Source organism: Larus michahellis, chromosome 4 (assembly GCF_964199755.1).
Source record: "Larus michahellis chromosome 4, bLarMic1.1, whole genome shotgun sequence".
Taxonomy (NCBI): domain Eukaryota; kingdom Metazoa; phylum Chordata; class Aves; order Charadriiformes; family Laridae; genus Larus; species Larus michahellis.
Genome location: NC_133899.1, coordinates 33,715,858 through 33,734,819, shown reverse-complemented (window position 1 = coordinate 33,734,819; position 18,962 = coordinate 33,715,858). Strand labels below are relative to the sequence as shown.

General features: G+C 39.6%; 2 protein-coding genes across 15 annotated transcripts in view; one reads left to right on the top strand and one right to left on the bottom strand.

The window, feature by feature from the left end:
• The first annotated feature begins 706 nt into the window (after window positions 1-706).
• On the top strand, window positions 707-18,939 carry ZFYVE21 (zinc finger FYVE-type containing 21). Of its 7 annotated transcripts, none has more exons than XR_012586625.1 (8): window positions 707-892; window positions 6,841-6,891; window positions 8,809-8,977; window positions 10,681-10,756; window positions 11,474-11,565; window positions 14,011-14,153; window positions 15,506-15,683; window positions 18,626-18,939. XR_012586625.1 is itself a non-coding variant. In XM_074583864.1 (8 exons), the coding sequence occupies exons 1-8, from the start codon at window positions 761-763 to the stop codon at window positions 15,539-15,541; spliced, it is 753 nt and encodes a 250-aa protein (XP_074439965.1). In that variant the 5' UTR covers window positions 707-760; the 3' UTR covers window positions 15,542-16,282. The 7 variants fall into 7 exon arrangements, 4 of the variants coding, with proteins under 4 accessions (XP_074439965.1, XP_074439964.1, XP_074439967.1 ...); XR_012586627.1 differs by lacking the exon at window positions 18,626-18,939 and adding an exon at window positions 12,112-12,170 and having other exon boundaries at window positions 15,506-16,282; XR_012586626.1 differs by lacking the exon at window positions 18,626-18,939 and adding an exon at window positions 12,112-12,170 and having other exon boundaries at window positions 707-898; window positions 15,506-16,282.
• PPP1R13B (protein phosphatase 1 regulatory subunit 13B) overlaps window positions 16,742-18,962 on the bottom strand; it is a 71,213-nt gene continuing 68,992 nt past the window's right edge. For all 8 annotated transcript variants that reach the window (XM_074583861.1, XM_074583856.1, XM_074583858.1 and 5 more), the window contains one exon: window positions 16,742-18,250. In XM_074583861.1, coding sequence (XP_074439962.1) covers window positions 18,209-18,250 — 42 coding nt within the window. In that variant the 3' untranslated portion in view covers window positions 16,742-18,208. The remainder of the gene's footprint in view (window positions 18,251-18,962) is intronic.

Here is an 18,962-nt window from a genome sequence, read left to right as displayed (position 1 = left end):
TGGGGCTTGTCTACAGCAAGAAACCTTAAAAGTCAGCAAAAGCAAAAAAAGGGGCTATGGAGAAGGAAGAGATCACGGGACTATTCCCCTTCAGACTGTGCTAAGAGTCACACAGCAGCTCCTCACTGAAAACACTAGATGTAAATAGTTGGACGCTATTTTGTTGCTGGTGGTTTTTTTTGACGATAATAATTAGAACACATTCTGAGGCACAGAACTATTTAACTGCAGGCTAGCCGGCCCTAGCACACCCCTCCATGTGCCTTGTGTAAAAGCCTGCCACGCAAAGCTCCTATCCTGAAATTCATGTGTGCAGTACTTTCAATCATTTCTGCCAATTAATTACCATGAAACGTGAGCAGTCAAGCCCAATGAATCATCATTCAGTTGACCAACTTCACCAGCACTAAGCAGGACGACCGGCGGCGGAGGGACACCGGCGGAGCAGTACCACTTCAGCGCCCACCCCCGCTTCCGGGTTTCGGGGCCGGCCATTCCCGTTGCGCATGCGCCGCGAGCGCCCGAAGGGGTGGGGAAGGACCAACACGCCAGCCTTCAACCCCCGTCGGCACGGGATTGGGTGGAAAGTCCGGAGCCAGCGTTCTATTGGGCGTCTGGAGAGGGTGGGCGGGGCCTTGCGGATCGCTGCTTCCCATTGGTCTTCCGCCGTGCCCGTTCCGCAAGGTCTAGGTGGCCATTGGTCGGCGGCGCTGCCAGTCCCAGGGGAGCGAGTAGCGGCGGCGGAGTGTAGGGGGGGAAGATGTCGGGCTGCGAGGCCCGCGACGCCAAGAAGCTGGTGCGCTCGCCCAGCGGGCTGCGCATGGTCCCCGAGCACCGCTCCGCCCGCAGCCCCTTCGGCTTGGACGAGCCGCCCTGGGTCCCTGACAAGGAGGTATCGGTAGGGGTGGGGGCGACACCCGTTCTCCCCCGGGGGAGGATCCCCGCCGCCTCAGGGGCTGGGTCCGCGGCAGTCGGAGCGGCCGGGGGGCTCGTTGCCGCTCAGGGGGTGCCGCTCGCCGCTGGGTCGCGGGCGGAGGGCCGCGTTAGCCGGGGGGGCCTCGGGTGACTGGCCCGCTTCTGCGGTCCGGCCGGTGCTGAGGGTCGCGGGCGGGCTCGGCTGGGCTGGCCTCGCCTGGCCTCACAGACTGACCGCCGCAGGGTCGCCCGGGTCTGGCTTTTGAGTTGTAAACCACAGTTTCTTATTTCGCTTAGATTAGTGGAGTGAAAAGGACGGGACTGTCGCTCGTTCTTCGGGGGTGTGTGGCTCTGTCGCCAAAATCAGTGAGGAACTTAAATGAGTTAAAAATGTAGCGAGCTTACGCAGCATTAATGTTTAGTGAAGCATTCCCTTTAAGTGCTTATAAAAGTAATTCTGAAGATCAAGTTGTTTTAAAAAAAAAAAAAAGATGCAAAGTATTAAGGCAGTAAGGTTAGAACAGCCCTTCCGGCTCCCAGTGTGAATGTTCTTAGCGTTAAACAAGTATTGAACAACTTTGACCGTTTCAGTCAACTTTGTCTTTATATACTTTTCAAGCAAACTTGTGATGTTGTATTAAATGTCATGTAATACACATTATTTGTTAGCAGTCCCTGCAGCTAGATGCTAATACAACTTGGAATCCATTGTTTATTTGTTTGTTTATTGTCAGAGTTCTGTGTTGTGGATGCATGCCAATGCATTTATATGTGACCAGAATTAAGATTTATTTTTGATGAGCCAATATGAGTTTAAGGAGGGAGTCACTAAACAAGGCTGCTGTTTGCCAGATCCTGACATGCTTGGTCTGTTTTGTAGGGGAACACTATGCCTTCCTTGGTTAGGAATGAGGAAGAAAGTTTTGCCACTATCTGGTATCTCTTGAGGCAAAACGTTCTGTGTAAAAGTAATAATAGTGGAGACTCTGCTAGCACAGCTTCTGCAGCTCAGGCAACTCAGACTAACCTTTACTGTCCTAAGGTGCACGGCTAGTAAGTCCGTTGCTGGTTTTGTCCAAAATAAGAACTTCTTATTGGAAAGTGACTTTTTCAACTTGTTTTAAACAAGCGGTCTGCTAAAATATCTTGGAGTTTTCTCAAATTATTTTCACCCATGCTTGGCGAATAAAAAAAAATCCTCCCTGTCATCAGGAGCAACTTGGTATCTGTCTTACATGAAGTGTAGATAAGATAACATTTTCATTGACCGGAGCTGTGTCATTTGAAGGTGCTGGTGCTCAACTCTTGAGGCTCCCACCCAGCTGGCACCATTCGTGGTGTGGTGCGCTGGGTGTGTTGCAGATGGGGTGTGTATTTATGAGGGAGCATGTAGCAAAGTCTGAGCAGTTATTGTGTAAGTGGTTTCTCCTTGCGTTGCATGGTGTCTGTTTTTGCTGCGTAGGTGACTTGCTGTGCCCTGTGTGCACTGACCTGAGCCACCTGGAAACCTGATTCCTGACATCATCATCAGTGGATACAATTTGTGTAACGGTTAAATTGAAATTAGTAATAAATAATACCATCTTAATTCAACTAAAGGTTGTTTGAGGATTGTGGTAGGATTTATGTAAACTTGTGATATATATTTAAGAATTAAGGCTGTGCACTTTAAATACATCAATCTGATATACGTTGGTAGTTTGAATTTTATATTAGTCTTGTACTGGAGGTATTAATTCGCCTTAAAATTCAGCTTTTCCCTTGTAGTCTGTTGGTCAATAGGCTGATGATTTTTATTTGTGACTGAATGTTGCCTTTGCATCAGCTTGGTGCTGCCTGCAATTGAAAGGAAGTGTATTATAGACAGATGTTTTAAATGCATTTATTAATTCATATTCTTAATCGTGCATGTATTGTTATTTTGTAAAAAATTACTTCACTATATTTCGTTAAGTCAAATTGTATTCAAATTCTACTATCCATTTGATGAAACTTTTTTCTTAAATAACGCAGGTATGTCATAATACAGGGAAGCTTATAAAGCCATATTTTTATTAATACAATGTAATTTAAGGAGACAGTATTGTCTAGTTAGTGAATTCTACAAGAATGCTTGCTGTTGCTACTGTGTTAGGCATTAATTTAGTTCATTTCAGTAAAATAAGTAAAAAAACATGGTTTCTTTGTCCAAGAGAAAAGACTGGTATTACCAAACGTTGGTCTGGCTTCTCAGATACGCTGCCTTCTGCTGTGTAGCCAGTAATGCTTATCAGTTCAGTAGCTTTTTTTCTTCTGCAGGAAAAGTCTACTGGCTTATTTTCTAAAAGTAAAGCCACCTAAAAATTATGTAAGTTTAGCAAAACTACTAACTGCCATAACATTTAAATACATTCCAGGTTTTTAATTTTATGTCACAAGATTATACAGTCTTAAAATATCAGTTGTTTTGAGGAGTTTGAAGCATAAGATTGAAGCAGGAATACAGAAGGCTTTCTTTTTGGTAGTTATGTTTATAATATAAATAATGATTTGAGGTGGATAATATGAAAATTTATGCTGAGCATCATTAAACTTAAGACAGCCTAAAATGTTGGTCACTGCACGTGCCTTGTATAACCTGAAATTTCTTTGTTAATCACCAGCAGAGCTCAATTGATGATGTTCCTATTTAGGAAATCTTGGACTAGAAATTGAGTAAAACTTGTATGTTCGAATGCAGAGGTGGCCAAGCCTCGTGACATCCAGCTGTGTACCAGATCTTGATGTGGCTGAGGAACGCTGTGTGCCTCAGAGCTGGGATGTGCGAGGAGCGTACGGATGTGGTGAAAGTGATTCCCTGGATCACTGCGGGAGGGAACGGATCTCTATGTAGCTGGGTCCTCCCTTGGCTCCAGCTCTCGGAGTCGGCACTTGTGTGACAGAGCCGCGCTCTGACTGCTGGCAAACTCTTGTAGCTCAAGCAATGAATTGATCCCGTAGAGTTGCAATATTAGAAAGATCATAAGTCATATCTGCTGTATGCTTGCGTTGTGTCGTTCTCCACTCTGGCATCAGCTGTTTTGGTCAGGCGTGTTACAAGGTGTGATTTGATGAGCTTGTGAACTTTTTCATTTGCAAAAGTTCAGTGTGTTAATAAGCTCAGCCAGGTGTTGCCTTGCGTCACTTCTTGAATTGCTTTGTTGTTGTATATGCAAATAAAGCATATGAAGTGTAACAATAGCTTCCTGTCCATCTGCAGTATTCTCACCTCTGGCTGGATCCAAAGTATTATGCAAATTTGTTACCACACTTCAGCAGGTGCGTGAAGTTCCACTCTATTTGTAATGAGCTAGCTCTCAGTATTTTTAAATTAAAACCAAGATCCAACAACTGTCAGATGTTCTTCCATTTTCCTCTTGCTATATGAAGTAATGTGATATCAGTATTAGTGGTATGTGGATTTTATGTGAAGCGAATATACTTGTGACATGCAGTTTTGTTTAATTTCTTACTTCATATCTTTTTGTTTCCACTTGATAAAAAAAAATCAGATTTGCAGTAGTTGTAAAAAGCCTGTGTCTTAAAGACATGAAAAGTAACTCAGACATCATGCTTTCTTGTCTGTAAATGTGATAAAAAACCCTTCAAGCAATAAAGCTTAATTCAGTACTCATGCACTTTCTAATTATGATAGTGTGTGGATGAATAGGAAGGATTCACCTTTCAAGATGTTCTTCAATAGCGATGTCTTCTCAGGCAATGTAGAAGTTGATATTATGCAAATGGGTTCACTTGATTCTGATTACTTAAAGCAGAAGTTTGAATTTTATAGCGATGTCTTCCCAGGCAATGTAGAAGTTGATATGCAAATGGGTTCACTTGGTTCTGATTACTTAAAGTAGAAGTGCCTTGAAGGAACAGTGTATTGAGCCTACTTGTGTTAGAATATTTTTCTAGAAAATCTCATTCCCTGATGCCTGCTACCATATGCCATTTGACTTGTGGTTTATTTATGACTGCTTTATCTATCTGATAGTGTTATCATGATAGGTCCAAAATTCAGAAATATTTTTCTTTAGTGTTTGTATTAAATAAGAGGATGGATAACTTCGTTCCTTCCTGAAAAGCAACTTGTATGTTTAGCTTAACATTGTGTATGAAATCTATTTAGGACAGTATTTAGAAGAGCATTTTCCCCCCTAGTTTGTGGCTTGTGCTTTCTAATTTTTGACACGTGCACAAAGAAATGCATGTTTTCATTAAGAAAATTAGTTAGACCCCTGGTAAATTCAAAGTATACCAAAATTCTTGCCAGGTTCAGTTACCAGACAACCTCTTAAGCTACACATGTCAAAAATTAAAATGCTAAATCACGAGCACCATGAAGCAAAATGCGGTATTAGCTGTAGAGTACTACTTGTTACAGAGATGAAAGCTGGGGAATGCTGAAGCTGCGTTATGCTGAACGTTATTCATCACTGAGCATTAGAATAAGCTTTTCTAGAGCCATTGTGAAAAGCGGTGGTCGGATGCCTTAATTCAGTATGCTATTTGAAACAATACAGGAACACTTTTAGTTCTCTTCTGCGTGTGATTTAGAAACAGATACCTTACTATAACAAATATTGCAGGCAGCTATTTATGTTCCATTACAGTGACTGCAGTTACCCTCTAATTTGTTCAACACTTCATATAAACTGTTGCAAATTATTAACAATATTGTACTTCAAAAGAAAATGAAAAGTTTTAGAGAATTTTTAATTTAGCTGCTGTGATATTTTCTTGGCTGTAGTTACTGAACTTGTGACAGTGGTTGGGTGTGTGCTGAAGTAAAAGTCCCCCAAATAGATGAGAAAAGCTATTGTAGCGGAAGGAATTTATAGACGATAAAGGGTTAAGTATCGAAATGTGTTAATTAAAGGCAAAGGGTGATTACTGTGTGCTTAGCAAATAACACCTGCTCATCTTGGGGCATGTTTTTAAGATGTCATTCTGCTGTAGTCTGAGATAGTCTGGTTTGAAGAGTTTAGGTTTCTAGAGTTATAAAACTTACTACAGAATCTAACCATGTTCTCCTGACTCAGACATCAAGCACAATTTTTCATTAATATTTGCAAATAAATCTAACCAAAATTGCGTTATAAGCAGTTGGAGAGTGGTTTTCGATATGATGCATAAAAATACATAAAGTCTTGGTCAAAATCTAGTGATCTAAGTGGTGAATATTCAGCCCTTTGGTAGATGACTTTCTGTATAGAAAATTTTAATTGTCATAACAGTCACTGATCACTTCTGCTAGTTTAGAAAATCAAACCTGTCACCCCTTAAAATCTACTTAGTTGTGGGAGAGAAGCTTCTTCAGTTTTTCTCTGGCTTTTCTTTTGGGAGGAGTGTGGGTGTAAGCTTGTTTTAGGAAACAGATATTTCAGGAAGTGACATTTTGTAGCTGGAATAAAAATTAAGTCTTGGTGGTTTGGATGAAAACCAAGTATCTCCTAGCATGTTTCAAAGATGTGTAAGGATTGAGAGCATTAAAATATGTAAACAACGCTTTGGAGAGTCAACAGAGCATCGTGGTATAATACAGTGAGGATGACAACTTACATAAAAACAGTTTACTCTGGAATATATGACTGTCTGTATAGCCAAATATAATTAAGCATGATGAGTACTCCTGAAATGTAGTTTTGACTGCAGGCAAGATGCAGGGTTCCTTAGGGTGAATTAGTTTGGCAGCTTTTTTTTGTCTTGCAAATGGGGATGATGTTATTTGCTACATCAATATTAAAATAAATTAAAACCATACATGGTGAAAAGATAAAGGATGGAAATTTGTTGGAGGTGTTTCTTTTTAGGGCATAATATAAAGCTCAGTCTTCGTATATCATAGTAGGATTAAAGGTTTAGAAATCTTGTAGATTAATTTTAATTTCTACTCTTTTCTAGTGCCCAAGATGTATGCAGTGTGATACAAAATTTGACTTCATAACTAGAAAGGTAAGAGAAATCAATGAAATGTAAAGCATTAACTGTTGCAGAAGTTGCAAAAGTCCATGCTAACGTGGACTTATTTTGATGTAAAATGTAGAAGATTTCAGTAGAATAGCATGCAAAGTCTGATGTAACTTACAGAAGTTTTTCTTTCTGTTCTGCCTTTTTGTTTTAATTCTGTTTCTTTGAAGTTCTGCTTGCTGCTCAATGTGTAATACATAGTTAGGGTTTTTCCAGATTACTGGGTACCCACAGGATTTACATTCAAAGGAAGAGTTAGAGGAACTAATGCTGGAGTGGGCTCCTAACATCAGTACTGACATAAACCAAATCAACTCATTCAGTTGAGTTTTGGGAGATAAAATTAGTTGTGGAAATGTAAGCAAATATGTTTTCAGGAGTAATGAATTATAGTCTTACATTAAAGAACCATATCGTTAAAAGCGGAGAACCAAAACTCATATCATCCTTCTGTTCTAAAAGTAAACCAGGATTTATCTCAGGTTGGAAAAGGGAATTTCTGATTAAAGTAGGAAGTATAAACAGCCTTGATCGCTGTGAGCTGTAAGTAGGCTCACTGCATGAAGAGAAAACACTAACATTAGAGTTAAATTATGTTCATTACATAAAAGTAAGCAGGTCACTGTGAAATGCAGGCTGATGTACGGAATACTACTATCGGAAAACATTCTGCCGTTACTGAGGTTTCTGCATGGAGAAGGAAAGCAGTGTCCCAAAAAAGGCCATGAATGATTTTTAGCAGGGAATATCATTCCTTTGTAGAACTACTGTAACACATGCCCTTGTGAAAGTGAAGAAAGATGTGGATGTGTGACTTGTACTGCATTGATGTAGTTGATTTTTTTTTTTTAATTTACTGTTTGGTGTGAGAGAGAAGGAGAAATTGTAAACCAGGCATAGTAATAAGTTATACCAGATAGGCCTAAATTTTCAGGAGGCCTGAAGAGCGTTAGGATGTCAGTTAGGGATCCTAGTACTCCTAAATCATGGAGCGTACTTTCTCCTAGTTCTTGTTTTACCCTTTAGTTGGATGGGTTAAGAGTGTGGTTGGTGGTCAGTTGGAGCATTTCAATTGAGAAGCAGTAATTCATTAGGTTGCTGTGTTTTACTTGTGGTAGCTTTGGGAAGTAAATGGAGGTAGCCCTGGGAAATAGGTACTCCAGAGAAATTTGCATAATATTTGGAAGGAAAGGCTAACACTGGCCAAATCTGCAGTGTATCAGTTCCTTGTATCAAACTGTTCAAACTTGCTTTGAGCCACAAATCCTGCTTGCCTGGGAATACTTGTTCTGACATGAGAGCTTGCGTCAGGAAGACCTGCTGGGACTGTCACACCCCAGTAGTGATTAGGAGCACAAGCCACTTGTTGCAGATACTAGTTCTGATTTTGTAACTTCATTGGATTTGTACTATGCTGCCTGGTATTTCTGATGGAGAAATAGCTTTAGGTTTTAAGTTTCCATGGGAAAAGCTTGAGAATAAGTTTTAAGGGAGGAGAATAGGATCTCCAGTTGAAGTTTCCCAGGATCTTTGCTTGGAAGTGGGAAAGGACCTAGAAACCTTCTCTTGTGTTTTTATTAACAGTAAGGTGAAGGATTTACTGGATGCTGCAGAAGCCCTTTCAGTGTCTTCTCTGGTCCACTTTAGAAGCGTGTTTACAGAGTGGCAACAAAGGCTTATAGTCCTGTTCATACTATGCTCAGTCCTTTGTGATCAGTCTTCAGGGGTGTCTTTCTACAGCAGTTAAATTTCTTTTACAACTCTCCCAACTTGTATCTTTCACACCTGAGAAACTGTTCTGTTTTTTGGGGAGGAGGAGATTTAATATAGTAACTTTATCAAATTATTCCCTAATAGTTTCCTGTGTGTAAATAAATAAACAAAATGTTCTCTCATTCTTAGCATCACTGTCGGAGATGTGGAAAGTGCTTCTGTGACAAGTGCTGCAGTAAAAAAGTGCCTCTGCCTCGCATGTGCTTTGTGGATCCTGTGCGCCAGTGTGCTGAATGTGCCCTCATCTCTCAGAAAGAAACAGAGTTTTATGACAAGCAGCTTAAAGTGCTCATGAATGGTAAGGACTGAACACACATATATATGTGCTGGTTTGATCTCACTTATGTTTATTCAAATGTGATAAACAGCATGAGTAATGCCTCTTGTCAAACAAGCTGCAGTTTTGTCTCCTTTAAATACTCTTTTGCTATTATGCTTCTTGTTTGCCAATTAATAATTCTGTGTTTTCTGTTTATTTAGAGAGAAGTTTACACTTTTTAGTCAATGTTTACAAAGAGTGATTTAATTAAACACAAAAGAATTTTTAACACCTCTGAGAACAGATGTGTGTAGTGCGGTTGGTTTTTTTTTTAATTAAAATAATGCATCTTTTAGCAGTATTCCTGTTACATTAAACAAGGATGAAAAATACTTAGCAATAGAGAATACTTTAATATTTTCTAAAAAGTCACAGTGCCTGTTTCACGCTTCGCCTGTGAGCTTTGATCTTGTCTGTGGCTTACAGCTATGGCTGATGGCAGATCATCGTGAGTGGTCAATTTTGCATGGCATTAAAACTACATGCAATACAGTAATTCATGTTCCAATTATATTAAGAAAGCCGAGTCTTCAGTTTTTGAAATATTCTGTGATTATTCAGTGCCTTTTGATGGGCTCTCAGCATGATTCTAATGCGTATAATCGGTAAGCTAAACCACGTCTGATTAGCGTGAAAGTTCCTAGGGAGATTCTAGGTTCAGAAAGGAGTATGCTCATCCCTGTGACACAAATCATTCTTCCAGGTGAGGGTGTAGATGAGTTAAGTAATGTATTTTCAACTGAAGATCTTTTTTAAAAGCTTGTCCTGTTGCTGTAGAGCCACAGATCTTGGTCAGAGATGGTGGTTGTGATCCCCTTTGCGGTTTTGCTGCTGTTGCCTCCTCGTCTTGCTTCAGCAGCAGCCTGGGGGTCGATGTTGAGGGGTCAGGGAGACTGTGCAGAGTTGTGCAATAGACAGCGAGGTCTGAGGCTGCACGGTTCAGATCGTGGAGATGGATTGCAGGCTATTTGGCAGGGCTGTATGTTGTTGTTTTCTTCATTTCCCAGACCAGCAGTATTGGGATTAGGTAATACAGGGAGCATGAGGCATGGAGGAAATAAAGTGGTTAGGCGTGTAGTCTGCTTTATTTTAAGTTATGAATCACTTCACTAATGTAGCTGAGATGACTTTCCTGATGTCAAAGGAGTTCTTTTGGGCAGGAAGAAACGTAACATGAAGGCTGAAGTTCATTGACCTCAAAGTAAGACTGAGCTAGCCTTCAGTAATGAAAAAGAGGTGTCTTTACTGTTTATTAAGCACAGACCTGAAGGTCGCATCCTGTTATTAGATTCTTCCTACAGATTTTTTTTTTTTTTAATATTGAAACAGTAGTTTGTATTATAGTGACAAGATAGGGACTTTAATTGCCTATTTTTGCCATCTCCAAATCTGTTCTTATTTTTAAAAGATTCATCTTGGATATCATCTGGATTTCTACAACATGTGGGAGAAATTACATAGCAATTGTGAAAGGTCCTGTGATTCAGAACATAATAATTAAATATCAGCTTTCTATACTTCAGTGTTCTGATGATGTTAATCAGTTCAGCATTTCAGTTAGTCTCTTAATTCACCCAAATCAGTGTATTAGGTGCAGTAAGTAAAAAAATTAGTTATTCTTTTTGATACTTGAATGTTCCTTCCTAAAGTCTGCATTAGAATACTAAAACATTTCTTTCCAGGTGCTACATTCTTTGTAACTCTGGGAACATCTGATAAATCTGAGCTCATGGTTTGTCGACTTTCCAACAATCAGAGGTGAGAAAGATTGATAGAAATTGCACTTGTAAACTATATTATTGTTGCGCTTACAGCTATATTATTATCTAATAACCTAAACAAAACATAAGAGTAACTTGCCATGAGGATATTGCAGAGAGTAATCAGGCTGAAAGGATAGATACAACTTAATTGGAGTAAGTTTGAATTTACTAGCAGTGTGGGTCAGACTGCCTTGGAATGGTGGAGCTCCGCTCACTGGTAATGCCTCTCAGTGCCGCTGGAATACAGTGTTTTTGTGGGCTAATAGGGGGATCACAGGAAGGGAGGGGAGAGAAAAACCTGCAGCCACTGATAAAAGCTTGTTTCAGAATGGTTCTAGCACCACACCATATTGTTTAATGTTACAGCCAAAGCATTACTTCGTTCATCCCTATAATTTGTCTGGCTAGAACACATTAGACTCTGTTCTCTTCTTCCCCCAGAACTTTGGAGGAATGCTTTTAATATTTTTAAAGGATCTCCTGGCAAACTGAACTATAGATTTTGGGTTTTCATTGGGTTTTTTTTTTCCCCCTTTAAGGGAAGAACTTCAATGAAAAGTAATTTTTCCTGCTTGATTTCTCTCCCTCCCCACCCCAAAGAACATATAAACAGCTAGTCACTGAGAGATAATGTTTATTTTTTTTTCCTTTGATTTGGACTTGCTATTGTAGGAAAATAAAAAAAATTAAAAGGTTTTCTTCTGTCACATAGATATCTGGTTTTGGATGGAGACAGCCACTATGAAATTGAAATTATACAGATTTCAACTGTTCAGATACTTACAGAGGGATTTACTCCTGGAGGTAAATTTTTCATTGAATACAAATTAACTATTAAGAAAAAAAATACGTGAAGTTGTAATCATTGTTTGAGCTAGACAGTGCAGTTCTAGGTTATTGGTAAGTTAGGTGTAACTACGTTAGTTACAACTGCTCTCAGAAGAGAGTGCAGTGTGTGGAACCTTGTCCATATGGCTACTGGGATTTTGGGAAGAACCAAACAATTGGAGAAATTACCATACAGCTGTAATATGGGAGAGCTTGTTGATAAACCTGAGTAAAGGTGGTCATCATCTGTTCTGATCCTTTCTCTTGGCTTAAATGTAAACACCTATTGATTCAAAAGCTCCTACAGGGGACTGTTAGTCTTTGGTAGCTTCCATTGCAGAATCCAGCTGGGATTTCTCTTCTGCTGGTACAAATGATTGTGAGGAGAGAGAGAAATATACTTGGGGGGGGGGAATAATTAATCTATGCTTTCTTAATTTCATTCAAGATGAAGGGGTGGCCAAATGCAGTTAGTAATATCTGAATCAGAGGGCAGGTACTTACTGCCTCATCTCTTACCAGATTTTAGAGTATTTCAGGATGAACTTGAATATGATTTCACTGAAATGAGAACAAACAAGGTCAGGAATTTTAATAATTGTTCTTTAGCAACACCTTTGTCACTGCTGGAATTTTCTAATCAGACAGCCTATCTGTGCAATATTCAGTCGGTACAGCATGTTAACTTTAATAAACTTATCTTGGTGTTCAAATACACCAGATGTGTTGCTGAGTTACTTAATTCTCCTATAATTCCTTGTTCACTACTTTTCTGACTGCTTTATCTTTTTGCCTGCCTGCCTTCCTTCTTGATCGTAGAAAAAGATATTCACACTTACACCAGCCTTCTGGAGAGCCAGCATATTACTGAAGGTATCACCAGGACCTTTGAGCACGATGCACCTAAGCATGTTGTCATGGCCCCTCTCCCATCTTTGTTCCTCTGCGGTGCTGTTTTTTTTGTCTGATCTATAGAAGTTCAACTTAAGTTATTTTCAAAGATGACATGTATCTGTTCCTTCCCATCTGTCTGTTTAAAACTGAGAATTAATGTTTTGTAACTTTTTGGAGGAGAACTGAAAAACTCAAGGCCTTCTTTAGACCCCGTGTGCTATTGTCCATGCTAGAAGAGAGAAGGGAAGATGAGAAATAGTGTCTGTAGTGGTAGACAGTATTACACATCGCCTGCTTCAGCAGAGGTGTGCTGAACTGTGTATACCAGAAATGAATAATTCGCTTCTTGTGTACTGCCCAATAAGGCTTTGCACTGAATAAATAAACTGTTAGTTAATTTTACACATCTTTAAAAGAAATATGATCTCTTGTTGTGTAAGCTGTGTTCTGCCTGACTCAGCAATGTCCTGGAACGCCAAAATGAGCAAACTGCGAAGGCTGTAGGTGTTTGATTTCCGCTGGTTTAAGTAGTCCCTTAATTTGTTAGTCTGACCAGGTGGATGCAGGGGAGTGAGGGATGAAGTTGGGTTTCAATTTATCCTAAAGAAAGAGGAGCAAACAGCTACTTTTATAAATGCTGCTTGCAGGCTTTTGACCAGGTTGCTTAGACTGAGGTTGTCTTTGGCTTCTTGGATATTAGAGTAATGGCCCTCAGGAGCACTCTCATGCAGATACTTTTTTTTTTTTTTTTAATTGAAAAAGGCCTTTGCAAAAAGTGTCCTTTTGTGTGTGGTGGTGCTGTTCCTGAGGCTTAGTTTATGTGCTGCTACTTCAGGAAATAATGCAAATGAAGTGTGGCATTCTAAACAAAGCTTTTGTTTCATTTCTGTATTTTTGCTTTAGTTTATCTTAATCTCTATGCAACTGGAGTAAAAGATACACAAACGTCTCGCTATCACACTGTTGTCAGACCAATGTTTTTCATATCGGATTTCCCTCAGGAAGTAAATGATGTTGCCAGTCGTCATCTGGTCTTGCATAAGGATTTTTCCCACCCGCCACCCTCTGCCAGATTTGGAGGGAGGTTTGACTGCTGAGCCAGGCTTCACATCAAGTAGAGATCCCTCTTTGATACCGGTCTAAACGGGCACTAGTAATTCAGTTTATAAACTGCAGGCTACGGTGTGAAACTGTGGCATCTACTTAAGAGAAGACATGATAATACTAAAACATTGAGGGTATTCTTAGCGTGTGTGGCTGGGGGCTTTACGTCATAGCTTGTACAAGTTCTGCCTCAGTGATTGCCACAGAGAATTAAACAATTTTGACCCTGCGTGTTCCATTGCCTGGCATTAACCCGTGGTCACCACCTCTTCTGATGTGGCAGTTGTTTGTGCACCGGCAGTTGCTAGTGCTTTGAATTAAGTGATGAGAGAGTTTTCTTCAGACATGCTTATTAGCTAAAAGAAGTGTGACTTAGTTGGTAAAACCTGTTGCTGTCTGAGATTTTTTTATTGCTTTTCTCAGGAGGTAATACTCGTGCCATCGGTATGATTCTGCAGTATAAGGTACCAGGATCAGAGGAGCTCACGCAGATGAAATTTACAGCCAGTGAAGACTTCAGCTGTAACAAGAAGCTGTCAGCAAGCTGGCTGGCAGCTATGCATAAGGTAAGTAAAGGAGGCAAAATTTACAGAATGCTGAAGAAAATCTTTATAGGGGGAGCTTAGTAGCACTTAAGAGAGTATGCAACCTTAGGAGTTTGTGATATTTTTTTTTAAATTATTTAAAGATTTTGGGGCCTTGTTGCTTAAGAAAACAGAAGCTATGGAACGTTGTTGGGAATGTGAATTCAGCATTATGCTTGGCTGCCTGAAGGAGATAAGCACTAGAAAGGGTTTTCCAAGATCCCATGTATGTCATTAGGTGAAAAGAAGAGAGTTCCTTAGGCTTTTGATACTCACTGAAGAATGTGCATTATGAAATACTCTTTTGAACAAAAACTCAGCTAATTGCTTTTACCGCTTTATGAAGATCAGGAGTTGTTGAAGGAACAGGGCTTGGGACAGGACCCTATGGAAGACTGTTTCATCTTTTGGCTGATGAAACTGAAGTTTATTATTTCGTAAGTCAAAGTTACAGGAGACAAAAACCAAACCCACCCCAACTAGTTCTGGAACTTTGTTCATCTCATCAATTGTTAATTAGAACTGTAATTTATAAGCTGTCTACAAACGCAAGTGTGTGGCTGTTTGCTTCTTTAGCGTGGTTGTTAAGCTCCCCGGCCCCCCCCAACCCCAGCATTTAACTTGGGTTCAGCATGGTGCACTCAAGTTTTGTATTGCCATGGGAGTACAGTTTAGCGCTTCCTTACCTGGTCTAATTCGTCTTTCACAAGCCATGCAACTCCTACAATATGGTGAGAACCAGTGTTTTTTGGATAAGCTTAACACCCTCCCGCTCCTGTTTTGTCTCCTTTGACAGGAGTTTAGCTCGGTTTTGAGTAACCGATCAGTGCAGTGAGGTTTTCAGAGGTGCCAGTTAACAGCATGTAAAAGCACTTGTTGCTAGAGAAGGCGCATCTGTTCCCATCGCAGGGGGGTAGTTGATCCTGTGGTTTGAGACAAATGGGAACACCTCACCCAAACTTTGCAAGGGGGAAGCAGAAGAGGTAGAAGGAACATAGAACAGAATAACATTGTTTTCTGCATATGATTAGACAGATTACCAAAATCTCAGAAATACTACTGCTCACGTTTTCAAAGGCAGTTTTGATCAAAAATGGTCACTTCTGACCAAGAAGAAACAAATAAAAGTTGATCTTCAGTGACCTCAAGTTCTGCAGTTAAAGCAACCTTGAACAGTTTCAAAAAAATTGCTGAATGCTGTGAAATGCCTTAAACTAAAGAAAAGAGCAGAGGAAGCACTGAAAGCCTTGTGTGTTTTTGGAGGGGTAGGAAGGAGAGGAGGTGGCTGCGAGTGAAACTTAATTTAACACAATGACATTTTGCCTTCATGTTAGGCAACAAAACTTCTCTATGAGTCCCGGGACCAGTAAGACCAGCAAACTTGGCTGCTTAAGGGAAGACACCAGCCTCCATGGACCTGCCGCTCACTAGTATGACAGCTGGTAACATCTGCTGTTCTTGACACTTTCTCATTCCGCTGTGGTTCACTATGTAAGAACTGGCAAATGCAATGTGAGTATTTTTTTTGAACCATGAGTATTTTCACTATAGTGTGCAATATGTATACAATTAATGCTTTAAACAGCCTCACCTTTTAAGACTTTGTATATTTTGTTAAGCCTTTATTGGCACTTAATATGAAAGTGACCTGCACTACAGCTAATGTACAGCACAACTTTTATAGTAACAATTATATATACTGTTTGCTACAAAAAGCAAACAAATGTATATGTCTCTTCTGCAGAGAATAGCTTTTGGGTATAGATCTCAGGTTTTTTCCCTCTATCCAAATGTTTAAAATCAATGTAGAATAAGATCTGCCTTAGACAGGATTTTATAAAAAGTCACTTGATTTTTTTAAAACATTTCACTTTAAACATCTAAATATTTCACCAAATATCACCAAATTGGACTTACATGAACGTGATCTTGAACCTTTCCTTCTGCAATGAATAAGCTTCCAGAATAATTTTTAGTTTTGTATTTTCTTTTGGTAACTAGCTTTTGTTAATCTAACTGTAATGCTATCTGAAATTGTATACAATTTAATGTACAAATATGAATAAATTAATTCACTTATTTAAACAAAATGAAGTGATAATTTCACAATATCTAACTTCTTTAATGATGGGTACTGTGGTCTCTACTGTCTGAAACTTTTGACTTGTTTATAAACAGCACCATAATTTTAGTTCTAAGTGTTGATAATTGGTTCAACTCTTGAGATGGATCCTCTGGCTACATGTGCTGAGCCAGTTGTCCTTCTGCCCTCCCTCTTCCTACACTGGTAAAAATTGAATAAAGCAGCACACAAATCTCAGTTGTCAGCCTGGCTGTAAACCTTGAGAGCATTTTTAGACAAGTATTCATTTCTCACAGCTGGAATACTGGTGTTAGAAGATTCCAAAATTGTTTTGCAAGTCATTTTCTGTGCAGCTAGTAAAACAGTGAGGAAACCTGAGTTAACAGATAGAACACAGCAAGCTAGAATTAATCTTTTTTTTTTGTAGACTATGACTGTTGCATATTTACCGTTGCTACCTATATAAGAATACTGGAGAATGCAGCCATGCCTTAGCAGTACTTTATTGTGCACATTTACATCTTCTCTGAATTAGTGTATCATAGGCTCTTGAAATCATCACATTCATGTAGCAAATTCTTCAACAATAATACCCTTTCACTTTTCACCACAATATATACAGTTAATGCTAACCTGTGGTAAAAGCAAGTTACAGCACTGCAGAAATGGATATATAAATTATACACAGAACTTGAAGAATTAATCAAATTGCATACTGTTAAATGGGAGAAAATTACAAGAAATATGGCTAAAACTTATAATGGGAAATTCAAAATATACTTTTGGTATATAAAATCATGTACAATTAAAATTCCAGTGAAGTGCCTTTTTTTTCCCTTGAAACTACAATGTAGTGGAATAGGTTATTGCATAACTTGCCTTGGCAACAGATGTAGGTTGCCAAGAACCACAGAAACTGTCCTCAAATAAGCTATTGCCTTTCTTAAATCCTTCACTAAACCTCATTTCTTTCTTCTCCTCAACTTAGCATCTACCCAGCCCTCTCTCTACATCTATCCCCTCCTTCATATTTTCTTCTAGACTGACTCAGGCAGACTTCAAATTACACAGTTTAACCCTTACCCCAACTCTTACCCTTTTCAACTATTGCACTTTCATCCACGCAGACGTACAAAATCCCTTAAGCTGCTGCAAGTTCAGTACTAACTGTTCTGTCCAGAATGGACGAGCTCAGGCGGTTAGTAGGGGAACCTTTACATTAGTAGAGGTAACACTGGTGCTGTCGGCTGCATAATAAGAAAATAAAACACCAAGTGAAACACTGTGTAGGGGGTGTGAGAAGTGTACAAATGCTGTTGTTTTGTTAGTTCTCTAGCTTGATTCTAAATGCAAATAATACTAGATGCTAGACTATGTAAAGCTTTTGTTGGGGTTGTCGAGACTAGGATTTAAGTGTATAACATTACCCCTTAAAATCCTAGCCTTCATAAAGCTTTGGTGACTAATTATGCAGGTAATAGGTGAAGACCTCGTGTCCTAGAACCCAAAGAGTTGATCAGTAATGAGAACTCAACGTTCACTGGTATCGAACAAAATATCTGAAATCCTGATGTGGGACAGTTACTGTGGGGGTTGGAGCAAACTGGACAGCGTATCTGCACTCCGCAAGTGACACCTCAGAACATTTAACACAAGAAAGCTCCTACCACGGAACTTTAACTTAAAACACTGCTTTAGACGATAGTTGGTGCAACACTGTAGGTACTGGAGGCATCGCTCTCCTCATCAGTGGTGGGTCACATAAAAACGATCCTCATTTACAAACTGCAGATCTTGAAAATCTTGGATGCTGTCCATTTAGCAAGAGAAAGCACCATTAAAACTAAATATCATAGTTTTATGTCTCTGTGTGAAATGATCAAAAATGATGGCTCCAGTGTATGTTTTAAGTTTCCAGTTACCAGCACGGTATTGCACTGTTGTACAACTGAATTCAAGCAAGGGTTCGCTGTCTAGGTTTTATTCGTGGATACAACTGTAAAAACAGAATAAAAATATTAGGCTTTGTGTGGTTAATACCAAGTTAAATGTAAATCAATTCAATTATAACCAAGGCTACTTACTAACAGGAACTGGGTAATGAAGTGGTTTTGGGGGGGTGAGGTTTTTGTAAGCTACAGCATGTTTTTAGGTAACCTCTGAACTTCTCAAAAATTAAGCCAGAAGTAGTGGGAGGCCAAGGGCTGACTTATTCCTGTCCCCAGCTGCTGCTTTGAACATGATGTGGTTCATTTAGCTCAAGATCCCAGACCAGACCAGAGGATTCCCTGTCAAGTGTTAGAGAGCGCTCATTTCCTGCTCTCTAAGGTTTTCTTATGCATTTTGTCCTCTGTCTCTCTCTACTTAACAGCCTTACATTCCTGGGCACTCATGACAGCAGCGTTCCCTTGGACTGGGAGCAGCATAAACGACTTGCCTAAACAACTCACCTAAAGTTGTCATCTTCAAGGCTCTTTCCTGTTTTAAATTTGTATGTTATCTTGTGCCAGGTGTTAAAAACCTTCCTAAAGAACTTCTTGGGCAAAGCTTCGTGCTGCCTAACAGAGCCAACACACTTTATAGGAGCCCTGTGTTTTAGCCAAAGCAAAAAAGTCTTAAAGATTAAAGCATAAAAGACACTAAATATACTAACTCATCAAATAAAAAAACCAGCCCTAATGTTCTAACCACAGCCTCTCCTTTTTTGT